This window comes from Bos mutus, chromosome 28 (assembly GCF_027580195.1).
Source record: "Bos mutus isolate GX-2022 chromosome 28, NWIPB_WYAK_1.1, whole genome shotgun sequence".
Taxonomy (NCBI): domain Eukaryota; kingdom Metazoa; phylum Chordata; class Mammalia; order Artiodactyla; family Bovidae; genus Bos; species Bos mutus.
The window spans coordinates 38613677-38632925 of record NC_091644.1 but is presented as its reverse complement, the minus strand read 5'-3'; the positions used below and the strand labels follow the sequence as shown (position 1 = coordinate 38632925).

General features: G+C 47.1%; 1 protein-coding gene across 2 annotated transcripts in view; it reads left to right on the top strand.

The window, feature by feature from the left end:
* The window catches only part of SLC35F3 (solute carrier family 35 member F3), a 434234-nt gene that overhangs the window by 308716 nt on the left and 106269 nt on the right, over positions 1-19249 (top strand). For both annotated transcript variants that reach the window (XM_070364741.1, XM_070364742.1), the window contains one exon: positions 801-1125. In XM_070364741.1, coding sequence (XP_070220842.1) covers positions 801-1125 — 325 coding nt within the window. The remainder of the gene's footprint in view (positions 1-800; positions 1126-19249) is intronic.

Genomic DNA, 19249 nt, shown 5'->3' with positions numbered 1-19249 from the left:
TTTGCCACACCCCACAGTCATGTGGGATCTTAGTTCCTCACCGGGGATCAAAGCCACACCCCCTACATTGGAAGGGCAGAGTCTTAGCCACTGGATCACCAGGGAAGTTCCAGGACGATCTGTTTTTGCTCTACATGCAAAAGAAGATGAGACTCTCCGCATCCATGCCCTTAAGTGCCAGGCAAGGAGGAGCTTCTGTCACCGTAACAGGAGCTTCTAGAGGTCAAGGCCTATGACCTCCTCAGGAGGGAATCCCCAGCCCCTAGCACTGCCCAGTGCCAGAGTCGCACATCAGTCCCTGTGAGCTGAAATATTAGTGAAATATTTGGAAAAATATTTCAGCCACTCTGCGTTCTGGAGAAATGTTTCCGCTTCTCCAGGTGTGCACAGAGATCACCTGCTGAAATACAGATTCTGATGCCAGGATTCCTGAGATTTCGCATTGCCAACAAGCTGGGGGTGGTGCTGATGCTGCCAGCCCCATCTTTTCAGGTTCAAGTTTCTAGAGGATTCTAGAGGAAGAGTAGGACACGACTTGGCAATCAACAACAATTCTAGAGGATAAGAAAACCAGAGACGATGTCTTCAAGTTTTGTTTCAGGAAGCTGTCCCCAGGCCCCCATTCCCCCCATCCCCCCCAACTCTCCTCCCCAGGGTGGCAATAACAATCGCAGTGGGGGAGTCGGTTACCCTCTTGGCATCCCTCCCACCCCCACCCCCTTCAGCCTGGCCACGTGAAGCTGTGGAGGCCGCGTGAAGGTGTGGAGGCCCCAGTTAACTTCTCCCTTCTCTGCCGCCAGGGGAGGAGCGCCCCCGGGACTCCCCGGGCCCGGCGGAGGCCCAGGCGCCGGCGGGGACCGAGGCCGGTGGGAGACCGAGCCGCCACTGCTGGAGATGCTCCCGCGCGCAGCTCAAGAAGATCTTCTGGGGTGTGGCGGTGGTGCTGTGCGTGTGCGCCTCCTGGGCGGGCGCCACGCAGCTCGCCAAGCTGACCTTCAGGAAGTTCGATGCTCCCTTCACCCTGACGTGGTTTGCCACCAACTGGAACTTTTTATTCTTCCCCTTGTACTATGCGGGGCACATCTGCAAGTCAGCGGAGAAGCAGTCAGTGAAGCAGAGATACAGGTAGGCACCTCCGCTGGGATGCAGGCTCAGCATGGGGCTGCTCTCCGGAACGCTGATGCTGCTGGGTGGGTGATGAGATGGGCCAGCAGACACAGTAGGAAGTCACCGTGTCTCTCGTTGTCTTAGTGAGGTTCCAGGATCAGAATTCATTCCCTTCAGAAGTGGTGAACACCCTTCCTCCGCCTCTAGCCTTTCACCCCAGGAATTCCTTTCTAGTAGGCTGGAGAAGGCAGCAGCTTCCAGAGATGGGCTGTGGTAAGTCCCCAGAAAGGGTAGAAACGGGAAAACTGTATGGCTCTGTTATCCTCCTCAGACTGGGCTGAGGATAGGTCCATGGAGCCAGGTGACATGGCTACTCCCTGTAACTTACCTTCTCAACCCTGCGGGTGCTCATGGCAAAGACTTGATTACTCATTTCCCCTAGGCACAAGCCATTTCCTCTTTTGATTATGTGGTTGGAGGCAGGTGTCTGAATATCTGGCAGTGTTGCCATCAAAGTCAAAGCATGGTCTGAACTTTGTTGACTGTATTTATGCATGCGTATTTTCTCATTGAAATGACCTCCCTTTGAAAGAGGTCAGAAGTCCAGATGCCAGCCCTCTGCCACCATGTACAGCAGGGTGCCCCAACCTCCTCCAGAGTCAGATGCTTAGTGTTGGCCCTGGGTTATCATCTATGCCCATCCCTAGATCTCATGGTCACCCAAAGCTGAGGTCCTCTGTGACTATGTCAAGGACCTTACTATTGGCCCAAATCACATCTACTCAGGAAAAAAAAAAAAAAGGAAAGAATACTGGTCAAGGTGACCAGGTGGGCCCGGGGAATTTCTCTTTCATCAGCCTCAGAAATGGATAAAAATTTGGAAGTTGAGGGTTGTTCACTCCTTCACCACTGCCTTCTTTCCACCCCACCCCCTTACTTCCACCCTACCAAACCCCCTGTACAGTCACCGTGTCCCATTTATCATCTGGTTCAAACTTCAGCCCTGGTTGAAAAGTTGCCTTTAGAAGTTGCAAGGTAGCCAGAAAACATCGTTGAGTCCAGGGAGTAAAGAGGTTTTAGGAACGAAGGTTACACGCTGATCAGAATTTTTTTCTGAGATTCTACCATTTTGTCAATGTCAAATTCAACTTGGAGGTGTCAGGCGCCAAAGGTTTTGAGTGTTCAGAGATAATTTGGACTGGCTCCTTTAAAAGGCCAAGTGGTAAGTCAGAGCACTCATTCTAGAGGAAGGAGCACTGGTGAGCTTTCAATGACCAGCACCCCTTAGTGGAAAGGACTGGGAGCGAGTTCTGGAGAGAGGCATGTGACAGCCTGGAACCCAGAACCGGAGCCCAGGCCTGGGGCATTGTCAGTGTTGACTTAAATCAGTGGCTTCATGGCCCAGCCAGATATCTCTCGAGAGGCACTTAATGTACCTCTTCTGAACAGCAGCTAAAAGCAGACTGAAACAGATTGGTTTAGAAACTTTAACAGAGCCCCAGATTGTCCCAAAGTCAAGAGAGAAATAATGGCCTGCTTTTAGTCACAGAGAAAAGCAAACATTCAGTAAATAATGCATTAATAGTAAAGTAGCCCTGAGTGTATTCAGTTTGTAATTAGGAGTTTGCCTTTCTTTAAACAGAGTAGGATAGTATGCTACTGCCTCTCGCAAAGTGGGTGTATATGCCCTTTCTTCATGGAGAATTACTGGAGGGAAGATGAAATGGTTTTTCTCTGCTTTGTTCAAACATGTGGACTCAAAGAGGGCATCCCTGAGAGGCAACACCAGCTACTGCCCTAAGCATGTGTCTTTAACATAATGCTCTCCTTGGGACAAGACTGGCATCGCTGGCCATTTAGTGCAGGCCCAGCACCATTAATTAATTGTGCTGAAAACAACACAGAAGGAACCAGGCTCAGTTGGTTAAAAGGTCTATGGGGAAAAAAAACGAAAGATCACTGAAGCAGATTAAACATAGAAAGACGTCATACCTTGATTTCAGCTTATGTTCTGCCTGTTAAAAATATCTGGGAAAAATCAGAAGAGAATCATAGTGATTATTACGTCAGCTGAAGAACAGTGGAGGGGAGGGGGCAAAACCATAACTTGATTAGAGAAGCCAGGTAAAACCTTGACCAATTTCTGTACTAAAGCTGAGCTCACCACTAAAAAAAAATCTTTCCGGTTATAAATTGTGTTCTGCTTGTGTCTAAACAGAGCTGCTGATTTTACCAGTCAATGATTGGGCATGTCAGTTAATCTAGGCATACCACTGGAGAAGTGAAAGAATATTCTTTCTCAGAAAAGGGAGAGGAAAATGTTAGCATCACAGACTACCTAGAAACTCATGACTATGTCACATCTCAAACTGGGAGGTCTTTTTTTATTGGCTTTTTTTTAAATTATTGACATTTAGTTGATGTACAGTATTATATAAGTTTTAGGTGTGCAATCTAGTAATTCACAGCTTTTAGAGGCTATACGCCATTTATAGTTATTATAAAATATTGGCTGTTTCCCCACATTGTACTGTATATCCATGTAGTTTGTTTTATACCTAATAGTGAGGCCAAATCAGGCCTCCATACCCCAACACCAAATTAAATCTCCGAGGCAGAGTTTTGGGTGAAGTAGAAAAAAATAGCTTTATTGCTTTGCCTGGCAAAGAGGACCACAGCAGGCGAATGCCCTCAGAACTGTGTGTCCTGACCTGGGGGGCAGGGTGAGGAGTTTCATCTTAATGGTTCAGAGAGGATGTGAGCAGCTCACGGATATTCTTCTGATGGGTTGGTGGTGAGGAAAGTGGGAGTCAGCTTCATCAACCTTCTGTTGTTCCAACGGGTCCGGGGTCTACATGCTTGTGGGCAGCCCGCAGTTACCTTCTCCCACCTGGTGGGGGTTTCGGTATCTGCAGAATGGCTCAATCACACTTTTCTGTGCATCCCTGGAGGGGAACCAGGACCCTGCCCCAAGGCCACACTGTTGTTTCTTGCCTGTTCCTTTCTCATCCCCGAATCCCCTCCCTTCCCTGATTAGCATCTGTTTGAACCTGCTCATTGGAACTCAGGGAAGGTCATGGAGGCTGAATGAAGCCTGTTTCCTGGAATCAAAAGCTGGGGGTGTTGACTTAAAAAATAGTGATAATCTAAAAGTTGAGAGTTACGTTTTATTCAGTGAGGATTTTTAGGACTTCAGGGCTGGGAGACAGCATCTCAAGTAACCTGAGAGACCTGCTCCTGGGAACCGGGGCAGGGGATGGTAGGGGGAGTGGGATGGAGGCGGCAAGGTGGGCGTGGGCAGTGTCAGGTTATATAGAAGTTTGCAACTAAGGGCAAGTAGTCTGAACGTCAAAAGTATTTTTGTGAATTTAAGAAAACCAGATATCCCAAGTTAAGGAATTTAGCACTTTTCTACTATGGAAAAGATGCAAGCGTCTGGGCTCACTGAAGTCATTCCTTTCATATGCATCTCAGCTACCCTGGGGCCCTATCCTGTGTTTCTTCACGCGTGAGTTCCTCAGTGCTCACCACAGGGAGGGGCTGCAGCCTGGTGGCTGCCAGATGGTGCAGGTGTTCCTCTCCTTCCCGAGAGCCCCGGAGGGCTGGAGTCACTGATGGCTGTGCCATCCTTGTTTACTGCTACACAGGGAATACTCCATTTCTCAGGGAATACAGAAAAGCTTTTGTGCCAGGAGCCCCATTGGGTCCTCTTTGGTATCAGTAATTTGTACATCTTAATCCCCTGTCACATTGGGAGTTCTTTAAACAGATACTAGGGTTCCCAGAAATGAAGGCAAACTGAAATCGCATCTTCCGTGTTTGTACTTTCATTGAAATGAATGGAAAATCTAGAGTCAATTGAGCACGTGTATCTCTGGGTGAAAGTTCAGCAGGAAGCTGGGGAGAGAAGGAAAAAGGTGAAGCTGGCCAGATAAGCCAACTTTTCTAGTGGTTTTCAGGAAACAATCAGGTAGAAGTTTCTTTCCTTCGCAACCTCCCCACTGAGGCTAGTTCCCCAACATGAGGCTAGAAAAGTCAGCCAAAGCACAGGGAGGAAATCACATATTGCCTCAAACTCTGAGCTGCTCAAATTCTGAGTCTCTGGGATCTTGTTGATGGGCCGATGATGATTCCGTAGGTCTGGGTGGACGTGAGGTTCTGCTTTCTTAATGAGCTTCCAGGAGTTGCTGGTGCTGCTGGCCCACAGGATGCCCTTGGACTGTCAAGGCCCTGGAGTTCTTGAATCTCAGTTACACGGGTTTTAAAATGCTGCTGATCTGCTGAAATGTAGGAAGCAGGACTCACCATACCATATCAATCGGCAGGTGACTCTCTTTGGGCCCCAAGGATGTTTGAGTCCTGATCTGCTGCCACTTGTGAGGAAGGGGAGGCTCCTTGGGCAAGTCTTTTAAGATCCAGGAGCCTCAGATGCTCATTTGTAAACAGAGGGTGATGACACATGCACCATTTAGCACAAAAGATTGTTGTGTGATCAAATTAGACACCTGCCCTCAAGGCTGTGAAATGCCATAAAAATGCCAGGAACTGTCACTGTGTTGTGATATCCTCTCTGGGGTACAAGGCAGCTGATAAAGTAAGCACGGGCTGCCTTGTACCCCTGCCTTGTACCAGGACTGCCCGCCCCTGCAGAGTCATGCAGGTATTATACCTCGCAGAAATCAACTTGCAGGGACTTCCCTAGTGGTGCATTGGTTAAGACTCTCTGCTTCCAATGCAGTGGGTGTGGGTTTGATCCCTGGGTGGGGAACTAAGATCCCACATGCCTCACAATGCAACCAAAATAATAAAAAGAAATCAGCTTGCAGGTCTGCTGGCTGCACAATGCATTCTAGAGTGATCAGGCCTTCCTGATACCAGGCATTGTTGTCAAGAATTGGAGTGTGGGTGTGAAAACCTCCCCAACCCAGCTGTCCTGAATTTTCAGCCTCAAGCCTGTGGTCTCCCCAGTAACCGGCTAAAAACTTCCTTCTTTCCCCAGATCATCAACATCCCCACCATCACCTTCCCTGTTTCTCACTGACAGCCAGCCACAGAGATGCCCTGAGGAGTGCTCAGTACTCAGGGAGGGTTCTGACCAGAGGGATGCATGTGAGTGCTGTGGAAATTGCAGGCGGGACCTGAGAGGGGGTTCAGCTCCCAGGAGTCCGTGTGAAGCCTGGTGCAGAGGAAGGCACGGAGGGGAAACTATGTCAGGTTCGTGACCTTGGAAAGACTGTCACGGGCAGGCATGATGATGACATGCAGCCTTCTAGCTTCTCTGACCCTGAGACAGGTGGACGGTGTCTCTGATCCCAGAGACCGCCACGGCAAGCAGGAATCAGCCAGAGCAGATCTGGGGCACTCACAGCCTTATTAGAAGGTCTTTCAGGAATTTCTCCCAGTGGTGACCTCTTTTCATGAGCCAGCGCTAGAACCTTCTGCTAACATGGGGCTGCCAGAAAAGTGAACGATGCTGTGGTGACCGATGTTTCCTTCTGCCTTACGTAGTTTCAGCCTTCTGGAAGCTAGCCCGTTGATTCTGCTTCAGAAACGCCCACAGACATTCTGAGCCAGGAAAGGGGAGAACGCAGTTTTGGCGCCTCCTCTCTGTCTTCGGTCCCCAGGGGCCAGGTGTGTGCTCCTGGCTGGACAGACTTACGCGGTATCCACAAGGGGTCTCGCAGCTGTAATGTTCAAAGTCTAATGAGCAAGGCATCCCAATCTGGAGGCCTGTGCCTTCTGGAAATGGTAATTGCACATCTTCCCAGGGACACAATTATCCATGGTCCCTGTCCTCAAGGAGCTCATATCCCTGGAAGAGTCAGATAGACAAACAGGATGAGGGTATGCGCAGGGGCCCCAGGGGAGAGGCCCAAGTACTTGGGTCCTGGGGCAGATGAGGGGTTTCTTGGAGGAAATGACCAAGGAGCAGTCTCTTAGAAGAGGAGCAGTTGGACCTGTAGGTGCTGAATCCTGGGTGCGTATGGGCGGAGAGCCTGGTGCCTGAGAAGCTCTGATCCTGTGTGGGAGGTGAGTGGGGAGGTCAGGAGGACGGGAGGGCAGTGGGAGCAGACTCTGTGACTCCAGCGCATGCAGAGAGGTTTAGAGTATGGTGTGAATGTTGGGAGGGGGTGGGAATGGCAGAAAAATCATCAGATTGGATCTTTAGCAATACAGTAAGTCTCCTTAAATCTTATTAAAGATTAATAAATCTTTAATACTTTTAATAAAGTATTAAAAATACTACTGTATTTTTCAAGGTACTGTACTGTAAGATTTAAAATGTTTTCTTTATTTTCTGTGTTTGTTTTTTTGTATTATTTGTATGAAAGTAAAGTTTGGTCAGTCATATCCAACTCTTTGCAAGGCCATGGACTATACAGTCCATGGGATTCTCCAGGACAGAATACTGGAGTGGGTAGCTGTTCCCTTCTCCAGGAGATCTTCCCAACCCAGGGATTGAACCCAGGTCTCCTGCATTGCAGGCTGATTCTTTACCAGCTGAGCCACAAGGAAAGCCCAAGAATCCTGGCGTGTATAGCCTATCCCTTCTCCAGGGGATCTTCTCAACCCAGGGATCAAACCCAGGTCTCCTGTATTGCAGGTGGATTCTTTACCAGCTGAACCTCCAGGGAAGCCCTGGTATAAAGAGGTTTATTTATTACTTCTGTGAGGAGTCTTATAAACCTGTTACCGTACAGTACTGCATAGCTGATTGTATTAGTTGGGTACCTAGGTTAGCCTAGGTTAGCCTAGGCTAACTTTGTTGGAATTATGAACCAACTGGACTTAGAAACGCACTGTCATAACAGAACGTGTTCATATGTAGGGGCTTACTGTACCACTATACCTCTGTCAAGGATAGGACTGAGGGCAAGTGGAGGCCAGGCCCATTGAACAAGCACAAGCCCAGTGTCTGTGTGTCAAGGATTTGACTGAAAAAAATACACAGCATAAGAATTGAGAATTATATTTTATTCAGCAGACATCCTAAGAACTTAAGCCTGGGATACAGCCTCTCAGTTCAGTTCAGTTCAGTTCAGTCACTCAGTCGTGTCCGACTCTTTGCGACCCCATGAATCGCAGCACGCCAGGCCTCCCTATCCATCACCAACTCCCAGAGTTCACTCAGACTCACGTCCATCGAGTCAGTGATGCCATCCAGCCATCTCATCCTCTGTCGTCCCCTTCTCCTCCTGCCCCCAATCCCTCCCAGCATCAGAGTATTTTCCAATGAGTCAACTCTTCGCATGAGGTAGCCAAAGTACTGGAGTTTCAGCTTTAGCATCATTCCTTCCAAAGAAATCCCAAGGCTGATCTCCTTCAGAATGGACTGGTTGGATCTCTTTGCAGTCCAAGGGACTCTCAAGAGTCTTCTCCAACACCTTCTTCACAGTCCAACTCTCACATCCATACATGACCACTGGAAAAAACATAGCCTTAACTAGATGGACCTTTGTTGGCAAAGTAATGTCTCTGCTTTTCAATATGCTGTCTAGCTTGGTCATAACTTTCCTTCTAGGGAGTAAGCGTCTTTTAATTTCATGGCTGCAGTCACCATCTGCAGTGATTTTGGAGCCCAAAAAAATAAAGTCTGACACTGTTTCCACTGTTTCCCCATTTATTTCTCATGAAGTGATGGGACCAGATGCCATGATCTTCGTTTTCTGCATGTTGAGTTTTAAGCCAACTTTTTCACTCTTCTCTTTCACTTTCATCAAGAGGCTCTTTAGTTCCTCTTCACTTTCTGCCATAAGGGTGGTGTCATCTGCATATCTGAGGTTATTGATATTTCTCTCGGCAATCTTAATTCCAGCCTGTGCTTCTTCCAGCCCAGCATTTCTCATGATGTACTCTGCATATAAGTTAAATAAGCAGGGTGACAATATACAGCCTTGACGTACTCCTTTTCCTATTTGGAACCAGTCTGTTGTTCCATGTCCAGTTCTAACTGTTGCTTCCTGACCTGCATACAGATTTCTCAAGAGGCAGGTCAGGTGGTCTGGTATTCCCATCTCTTTCAGAATTGTCCACAGTTTATTGTGATCCACACAGTCAAAGGCTTTGGCATAGTCAGTAAAGCAGAAATAGATGTTTTTCTGGAACTCTCTTGCTTTTTCCATGATCCAGCGGACGTTGGCAGTTTGGTCTCTGGTTCCTCTGCCTTTTCTAAATCCAGCTTGAACATCAGGAAGTTCACGGTTCACATATTGCTGAAGCCTAGCTTGGAGAATTTTGAGCATTACTTTACTAGTGTGTGAAATGAGTGCAATTGTGTGGTAATTTGAGCATTGTTTGGCATTGCCTTTCTTTGGGATTGTAATGAAAACTGACTTTTTCCAGTCCTGTGGCCACTGCTGAGTTTTCCAAATTTGCTGGTATATTGAGTGCAGCACTTTCACAGCATCATCCTTCAGGATTTGAAATAGCTCACCTGGAATTCCATCACCTCCACTAACTTTGTTTGTAATGATGTTTTCTAAGGCCCACTTGACTTCACATTCCAGGATGTCTGGCTCTAGGTCAGTGATCGCACCATCGTGATTATCTGGGTCATGAAGATCTTTTGTGTACAGTTCTTCTGTGTATTCTTGCCACCTCTTCTTAATATCTTCTGCTTCTGTTAGGTCCATACAATCTGTCCTTTATCGAGCCTCTCAGTGCTAAAGAATTACTCTGAAGATGTATGAGAGGAGCCAGAATATATAGGAGTTTTTGCAACAAAAACCAGATAGTCAGAACATCCAAAGATTGCCTTCATGCTTAGTTGCTCAGTCATGTCCTACTCTTTGCAGCCCTATTGACTGTGGCCCACCAGGCTCTTCTGACCATGGGATTTCCCAGGCAAGAATACTGGAATGGGTTGCCATTTCCTACTCCAAGGGTTCTTCCTAACCCAGGGATTAAACCTGCATCTCTTGCATTAGCAGACAGATTCTTTACCACTGGAAAGCCCCATTAAAAGATTACTGTTAATTAAAGAAAACCATATATCTCAGAGTTAAGGAATTTAGCCCTTTCCTATGTGTGGCAAGAGTCTGGGCTCTTTGAAATCATTCCTTTGATACAGCTTAGCTACCTGGGGCCAGTATCCTGTGCTTTCCATCCTGAATCCCTTCGGGGTGCAGGGTTGAGGGTGGCTGAGGGCTTGGTGACAGGTATCCTGTTTGTTTCCATCCTGAGTCCCCTCAGTGCTCACTGTCGGGATGTCTCTAATGTGACAGCTTGACAGTTGAAATATCCTTTGTTTACTGATATGGCAGGTGACATTTTTCATCCACAAGGCATCCGGGCATGTGTGGGTGACACAGATGTTGTTCCTGAACTTAGGAGCTCACATCCAAGTGGGAGAGACACCCACTTGGTATGAAAAACAGAATGGGATGTAAAGAGAAGGCAGGGCAGACTGTCTGGGCTGCGGGCTTGAGTGTGAGGACAGGCTTCAGTTGACTACAGGACTAAGCAGACAGTTAATGGACTTACCGTCCCACTATCCATGGGGAGACCTTTAGGCGCTGGGTCAGGGGACTGGGGCTTTATTCCCCAGGCAGTGGGAGCCTCTGGAAGTTTTTGAGTCCAGGGCTGATATAATCAGAGCTGCTTTCAAAAGTAAGAGTCGGGGTGCTTATTATATAACTGGGCACAGAACATGTGCCCATCTCATATCAGAGGCAGAATGACTCAGAATTATGGTTTTTGTTTCTTTGTTTGTAATGCAGACCTAGAAGGCCGGGTCTCTTGCTGTGAATTGTCAGCTTTTCCTTCAGCTGAAAGCAAACTCTTAACGTTGGTGAAAAGCATTTCAGTGATTATTTTCTTGTCTAACTCGGGCATTCTGGAAATTGGAGGGGTATTTTCTTTCCGGGAAACACTGGTATGTTTTTCAGGCCCGTGGTGAACATGAAGGCATGGCCAAGGTCGCCCTAATTAGCGATGCCCCAGCATGCCCAGCCCTCCTGGCACAGTCGGGCCTCCCACCTGATGGGAGCTGATGGGCCTCCTTGCTCGCTTTTTCTTCCCTGAGCCCTGAACATGCCATGACCCATTGCTGCCACCAACATTTCTTCTCCAGGGGGTGAGGGCACTCTGGAAACAGGGCCACAGGGGCCCCTCCATTCTAGGAAGACAGAGACAGCCCTTCACTCGTGCCACAAAATCCGCCAAGGGACTGCTGTATGTCAGGCACTGTTCTGGCTGCTATGGAAATAGCCGTGACCCAAGCAAATGAAAAGCCCGCCTTTGTGGAGCTTACCTTTTGGTTGGGAAACAGACAAAATAGAGTAGGTCAGATGGTGCTGAGTGCTCTGGAGAAAGATGGGGCAGGGCTGGAGCAGGTGTGCTGGATGCAGAGGCATTGACATCAGGCTGGGAACCTGTGTATCTTTCTGGAGGCACTTGTTACACCAGCATCTCCTTGCCCCATCCAGACCCAAATGCCTGGGTTAGCCCCAGTTACTCACTGATTCATTCATTCTTTGTTCATTCCTACAGTAATGTACACTTGTGACTATTAATTCTGACCATGCTGTGTAGGGTGGTTCTGGGGAGGGGAGGTTCTGAGCATTTTGCTGCCCCTCAGATGTCTAAAGCCCCAAAGATGAAGCCATCTTTGCATCCCAGGATGTTGGAGTCCAGTGGCAAGGGAGTCTGACCAGATTAGGCTCTATGGGGTCCAACAGTCCCATGTGATCACCAGCTCCTGGGCCAGGGATGGAGGAGAGGGCAGGATATCCTGCAAGCAGTCATCTTTTGGGGTCTTTCCTGGTGGCTCAGCAGTAAAGACTACACCTGCAATGCAGGAGACATGGGTTTGATCCCTGGGTGGGGAAGATCCCCTGGAGGAGATCTCAGCAACCCACTCCAGTATTCTTCCCTGGGAAATCCCATGGACAGAGAGCATGGCGGGCTCCAGTACATTGGGTCGCAAGAGTCAGACACTAAGCAACTAAACAGAAGTAACAACAGTCATCCTTTTGCCATCCGTCTTCCTCCTAACTTGAAGCAGTCTTATTTCCCATCTTATTTCTAAGAATAAGTTTCCCATCTTATTTCTAAGAATTATCCACCCAAAAAGCAACACGCTACCTCCAGAGCCCTTGCAATTGATGTCATGATGGTTGTTTGTTTTTTGTGACTGGTTTAGAGAAAATGGGCACAATATTTGGTAGCTGTGGTTTTTCATTTAGCCTGTGTCTTCTGCTTGGTGGCAAATAATAGTAATTATGGTGGCTCAGACAGTAAAGCGTCTGCCTGCAATGCAGGAGACGCGGGTTTGATTCCTGGGTCAGGAAGATCCCCTGGAGAAGGAAATGGCAATCCACTCCAGCACTCTTGCCTGGAAAATCCCATGGACGGAAGAGCCTGATAGGCTATAGTCCATGGGGTCGCAAAGAGTCAGACACGACTGAGCGACTTCACTCAGACTCACTCACTTACTCATGCATAAATATCTTCAAGGGGGAAAGGGTAGGAATAAATCAGGAGGTTGGCATTAACAAATATACACTACTATATATAAAATAGATGACCAACAAGGACCTACTGTATAGCACAGGGAACTCTACTTAGTATTTGGTAATAAGCTATATGGGAAAAGAATCTGAAAAAGAAATATATGTGTGTGTGTGTGTGTGTGTAACTCAATAACTGTGCTGTACACCTAAAACTAACACGATGTTGTAACTCAACTATACTTCAGTTGGGGCTTCCCTGGTGGCTCAGTAGTAAAGAATCTGCCAGCATTGCAGCAGACATGCATTTGATTCCTGGGTCGCAAAAAGCCCCTGGAGGAGAGCATGGCAAACCGCTCTAGTATTCTTGCCTGGAGTACTCCATGGACAGAGGAGCCTGGCAGGCTGCAGTCCACAGGATTGCAAAGCGTTGGACACGACTGAAGCAGCTCAGCATGCATGCACATACTTCAGTCAAAATTAAACATTTAAAAAAATAATCATCATACCAGGAGACGTTGGTCAGGTTTGCTGCTGGGGCAAAGCTCCTTCCCCCTACAGACACACACACATAGTCAGGTGAGCATCAGAACCTATAGTATAGGCACAGGACAGTCCATAGTCAATGCTCTGAATCTAAGATGTCATAATGGTCCCGCTGTCAGCAGAGGCAGGAATGAGATGGGGGCAGCTGATAAAGGCTTAGATAGTCTCTGCATGTTTTAAGACAGCATCAGAAACATTCAGGGATGTGTCCTTGGAGAAATGAAACACAGAGCATCATCCCTGTGCCCCGCAGGTTGTGACACTGACCTCATGCATTTATGTCACGTCCCCGCTGCCAGATCCCTGCTGCTCTGTCCTGTCATCATGGTATTTGTAGTTTAGCTCACTTTGTTTCCCCTCGGGTGTCACTTGCACATCTCGGTTCAACAACTACCAGCCTCATCACAGAGAAGTTGAGTGACAGCCAGACACAAGCAAAGTTGACTCCAGACCATCCAAGAGTGGCTTTTCAGCTTCCTCTAAGGCAAATAGGAAACACTGCATTAGCTTCTGATCTCCTCTGTTCTCGTGCACTTCAGTCCCTGTTCAACCCCCAGTTGCCGGAGGTCTCTGTTCATCCCTGAACAGATATCAAGAGTTTATCTCTTCAGTGCAGTTGTTTTTCGGGAGGTTATGCTCTTTACCCTTGTAATTTCAGAGCGTGTCTAATTCAGCTGCAGCTGTGTGGTTTTTCTCAGGCAGTTTCATTGAAATTTTTCCAAAGGTTGACTCCAGTACTCATATTTGTGGACTTGAAGAATGCTGGCCACTTAAATAATTGCCATAATTGGGTGATTATGGCTCTTTGAGGGTCAAGATACCACAGGCTGGGTTTATCAATAAGAGATTTAGTAACAATGTTAGCACAAAGCAGCAGGGTCCTTCCTTGTGAACATTTGCAAGATCGGTATTAAAGGCATAAAAGGTGGAGAACAGGGAATCCCCGGGTCCCAGAGGGAGATCTTCCAGGCAGTGGGTCTTGAGGGGCAGTTAACATTGTATGTCTTCCCTGTAGCTCAAGCAGTAAAGAATCTGCCTGTAGTGCAGGCGATCCGGGTTTGATCCTTGGGTCGGAAATATCCTCTGAAGAAGGGAATGGCAATCCACTCCAGTGTTCTTGCCTGGAGAATCCCATAGACAGAGGAACCTGGCAGGGTACAGTCTGTGGGATCGCAAAGAGTCGGACACGGCTGAGCGACTAACACTACTGCTAACATTGTACAGGTCAGGTGATGGGGAAAAATTTCCTGTGCATTGCATGAGGGAAGGTGCAGAGAGGTATGTGCGGGCGTGTGGGGTTGTAGGAAGAGGGGACACTGCTAGAAGCCACCAGGAGGCACAGACCCCTGCCATCCCACCAGCTCATGTCAAGCCATTTCTTACTTTCAATGTGCTTCCTAATCAAAGAATCAAGACTAAAGCCGGCTCACAGGCGCGTTAGAATTTTAACATCTTACCACATTTAGGAAAAAAGATGCCTGCATGGAGATCTCGAAGATGAAAAAGGAACTTTGACGATTCTTTAACCCAAATCATCCATACTAATCAGAGCGGCCACGGATGCTCAGAGGAGGGGCGTGAGACCTTTGTTCGCTTCAATCCCAGACCTCTCCAGAAATGCTAGCAGGACAGAAATGATCGATACTCTTTCCTCATAGGAAGGAATGTGGAGGCAGCACCAGACAGGATAGATTATGCGGGGGGAAGGCGGAGAGGACGCTACCAGCCTGTCTTGGAGTACTGGGATAAAATGATAAGAAGGTGGCTTGCCGTTAGTCAGCTGATGTTTGAAACCCAGCTTTGCCTTTATTTGGCTATATTGCAATGATTCAGTAAACCAAAAGCTCTAAGCCTCGCTCCTTAGCTATAAAATGGAAACCGTAATACCTACCCCTGAGGGTTTCAATTGACGTTTCCCTTATTCCAGGCTCTCCTAGTTTCTGCAGAGATCTGGTGTTTGAACTGAACACAATTAAATATGCTAGTGTCTATAAAACCTCAAACCTCACCTGGTCCAGAGGTTTCTGACCCATCTTTGGTTGACTCCAAATGTGAAATTCCAAACTCACACAAATCCCACCTCCTGCTCTCTGCAGATCATAATATGATGGTGATGGTGATGGTCATGGTAGTGGTGATGACGGTGATGAGATGAAGGTGATGGTGATAATAATGATGGCGATGAGGATGGTGATAATGAGGATGATAATGATGGTGATGGTAATAATGCTAATGATGACGGTGGTGATGGTGATGGTGATGGAGAACATTCCGACCTCACACTGACTGAGTCTTTCTCCTCCTGAGGATTCAGATAAGTTGTGTAGCCAGTGGGGAGCCCACGGCAGAGAGGACAGCTTCATGTCTTGTTATTATTTTGGCCTGTTGGGAAAGAGACATTTCTTGGCAGAAGCGAGCTTTGAGACAAGTTTTCCAGGAAAAGGGCAGAGAACTCATGTGGTCCATGCCATGGTCATGTCATCTAGAGAGATCTGAGGCTGAGACAAAAATGCAAGGTGATTCGTATGTCTAGGTGGCAGTGTCCTGTCAAACTCTTGATGTTATTTTTGGCTTTTGGAAGCTAAAACAGAAAAGGGGGTGGAAATGCTGGTACTGTGCAGATTGCTAAAGCACAACCCTGTTGCATCATTTTTCTTCCACGGGCAGCACCCTAGCCTTGATTGCATACAACGCAGAGCTGAATTGGAATGACCACCCCTGACCATGGGCACAGACATTGTAATGGTTTCCATATCCCTCACCTCACTTCCTTCCCCACATAGTATTTGCACACCTACTAGTGCGATGCTTGCACCAGGCACGAAGCATGCAGAGAGGAACATGGCAGAGGGAAGGAATCCCAGGCATTGAAGTCTAACTTGTTCAGGTTCCCAAATCCACTGTTTACAAATCCGCATGATGAATCACCACTACCCAGTGGTCTGTGGTGACTTAAATGGGAAGGAAATCTTTAAAAAGGGGGGTTATATGTGTACTTATAACTGACTCACATTGTTGTACAGAAGAAACTACCAAATATTATAAAGCACTGTACTCCAATAAAAAATTTTGAGAATAGTAATATGAAAATCATATGACTAAAAAAATTCTGCATGACTCCAAAGTTTCATTTCTGTTCAGTGACCTGATATTTAACAATGGGCCAATAATGCCTATTTCCACAGGCTGGCTGTAGGATCAGGGTACTTGTTTGAACTTGACCGTTGATTGGCACTGACTTAACAGTGGTCACAGCTCCTCCCACTACTAGAACAATTATTGCCGGGGTGGTGGTTGTTAATTTCCATTCTCTACCCTAACAGCCTTACTGCACGTACCATACTCCTCTGAGCTATTTCACTTCTAACTGAGTCCCAGAGCAAAGAACTTTTCATTGCACATTCATTATCTCCTATATTATTTCATGATATGACATTCACTCCTCAGTTAGGGAATTGGGAACTTATGGGAAAAGCAATCACTGGAAATTGTTGTGCCTGATTTTTTTGTGGTTCTAAACTTTATTTCCGTTATTTTTATATTCGTTTCCATTATTGTTTATCACAGGATATTGAATACAGTCCCCTGTGCTGTACAGTAGGACCGTGTTGTTTATGCATCTTAAATATAATAGCTTACATTTGCTAACCTAAGTCTCCCACTCCATCCCTCCCTCAACCCCTTCCTCTTTGTATTATGCCTAATTTTTATATTTTAATTTTTGTTTTGTTTTGTTTTTGTATGCCTAATTTTTAAAGCAAAATCAAACCATATTCTCTTATATAGCCAGGGTCTATGCTGAGCATTTCAGAGAGTCAGCCTCCCCACTTCACTAAAACACTTATTTTTGGCCATGCCAGGAGGCTTGTGGGAATCTTAGTTCCCTGACCAGGGATTGAACCTGGGCCTTTGGCAGTGAAAATGCAGAGTCCTAACCACTGGACCACCAGTTCTGTTCAGTTCAGTTGCTCAGTCGTGTCCAGCTCTTTGCGACCCCGTGGACTCCAGCACGCCAGGCCTCCCTGTCCATCACCAACTCCCGGAGTTCACCCAGACTCACGTCCATCGAGTCAGTGATGCCATCCAGCCATCTCATCCTCTGCCATCCCCTCCTCCTCCTGCCCCCAATCCCTCCCAGCATCAGAGTCTTTTCCAATGAGTCAACTCTTCGCATGAGGTGGCCAAAGTACTGGAGTTTCAGCTTTAGCATCCTTCCTTCCAAAGAAATCCCAGGGCTGATCTCCTTCAGAATGGACTGGTTGGATCTCCTTGCAGTCCAAGGAACTCTCAAGAGTCTTCTCCAATGCCACAGTTCAAAAGCATTAGTTCTTCAGCGCTCAGCACCAGGGAAAGGCCCCAAACACGTTTTGTCTACTTCAAGTATGAACCAGAGCAGATCAGGCCCCCGTGGGCCAATGTTCCCCTCCACTCACCACCCGGGTCTGTCTGGGCCTGTGGTGCTTGGCTGCATGGCAGGGCTGGGAGGGGAGGGGGGTGAGTCCCCAGCTGAGGGTCCCTGAGAAACTTCAGGTGCACTTCCCAGTGTGGACCCCTTTGTTCCAAGAGAGACTCCAGCGGTTGGTGGGTCTCCTGTACCTCAGAGCCCTTGAACCTGGCCCTGCCAAGGTCTTTGTCATTGAAAGTACACATTGCTTTAGTGGCCACACTTCATACCATTTAGTTGAGTTTGTCACAAAAGATGACAAATCTAACTGCCTTTTTTGGATGTTTGTACAAATTCTATTCTCGTGCTTCCTGGACCTTTTAAAATAGAATTATAGTCATTACATTTACCTCCTCAACTGTTTTAGAAAACAAAATGATTTATGTACTTACTGTAACATTTCAGAGCACATCAGGACCCTTTCATGCTTTTCTTTTCTAAGTGCCTGACTTTATGACACTTACATTGAATGAGTTACTCTTCACCATACATACGTAATTAATTTATAGCATAAATGAAATTAAAAGCACTGGAAACCAAAGCTCCCTCATTGCAGGAATATCTCATGAGGACCATTCTATGGAATATTTTGTTGTGCATTTCTCTAGGTCGAGGGAGGGGTGTGGAAATGCAAGTGAATTTTTTCAGTGATGAACTTTAGATGCTCCATCCAGAGGATGGAGACCAGCTTGTAAGTATTTTGTTATGGATTAGTGTTGAGGGAGGAGGATTGGGTCTTGTCACTGTTTTGTTGGTTATCTTTCAAGGGTTTGATTTTATGAAAGTTAGGTGAAAGTTGGTGTGTTTAAGCCCAGCTTGGAGAGAACCCTTGTTTCTTGGTGAAGGTGTTTTCTCCTTCACCTGGAGAAGGAGATGGAATAGAGAGCAGATGGAACTGACAAGGCAGACTGAGGGGCGTGTGCATACATGTGTTTTACAGGATCCTTTTGAGGGACTTGTGAGGCTTTGTAGATCTTCCTTGGAGAGGAGGGACGGAGCCTTGTAAGCTTCCTGGCCAAGCCCCCAGCTCTCCAGGGGAACCAAGTCCCTGGCAATTCATAGTCACTGGCACCCTGAAGAACTTTGGGATCATCCTGCAGCAGAGATGGTGACATCTATCATGAGGTCCCTGCTCTTCCTACTACATTGTGGTATTGTTGCCAGGAGAAGTGTCTGGCTAGGAACTATATCTCCCAGCCTCCCTCTGCATCTACATTGGGCCAAAGGACTTCCCCCAAAGTGGTCAACAAAGGTAACTCAAGGGCGAGCAAACATTTCCCACCTTCTTCTTCCCTGCCCCACTGACTGCCTGCACAGGATTCCCATTCTCAAAGATGGAAGAGACTCTGGTTCCCAAATGTGACAAGTTTTTCAGTAACTGAGGTTAAAACAAAACAAAAGACTACCTAAGAAGAGCTGACTCTACTCACTGTCTTCTTTTTTCTTCCTGAGTTCGTTCTTGAACCCACTACTTTTCATCCTCACCACTACTTGCAAATCCACCACTTGGTGAAAGTGGATCATGCAAAACCACGAGGGATCTCCACGCCGCCAATGGCAGTGATCAAAATCAGCCTGCATCTTGTTTAGCCTGGATGGAACAGCACCAGTATCCTGTGGTCCTTTTTGAAATGCCAAGGGCAGAAACAGCATGGTGTACATACATTTTTGGCAAGGCAAATAGGAAAATCACCAAGTGGTA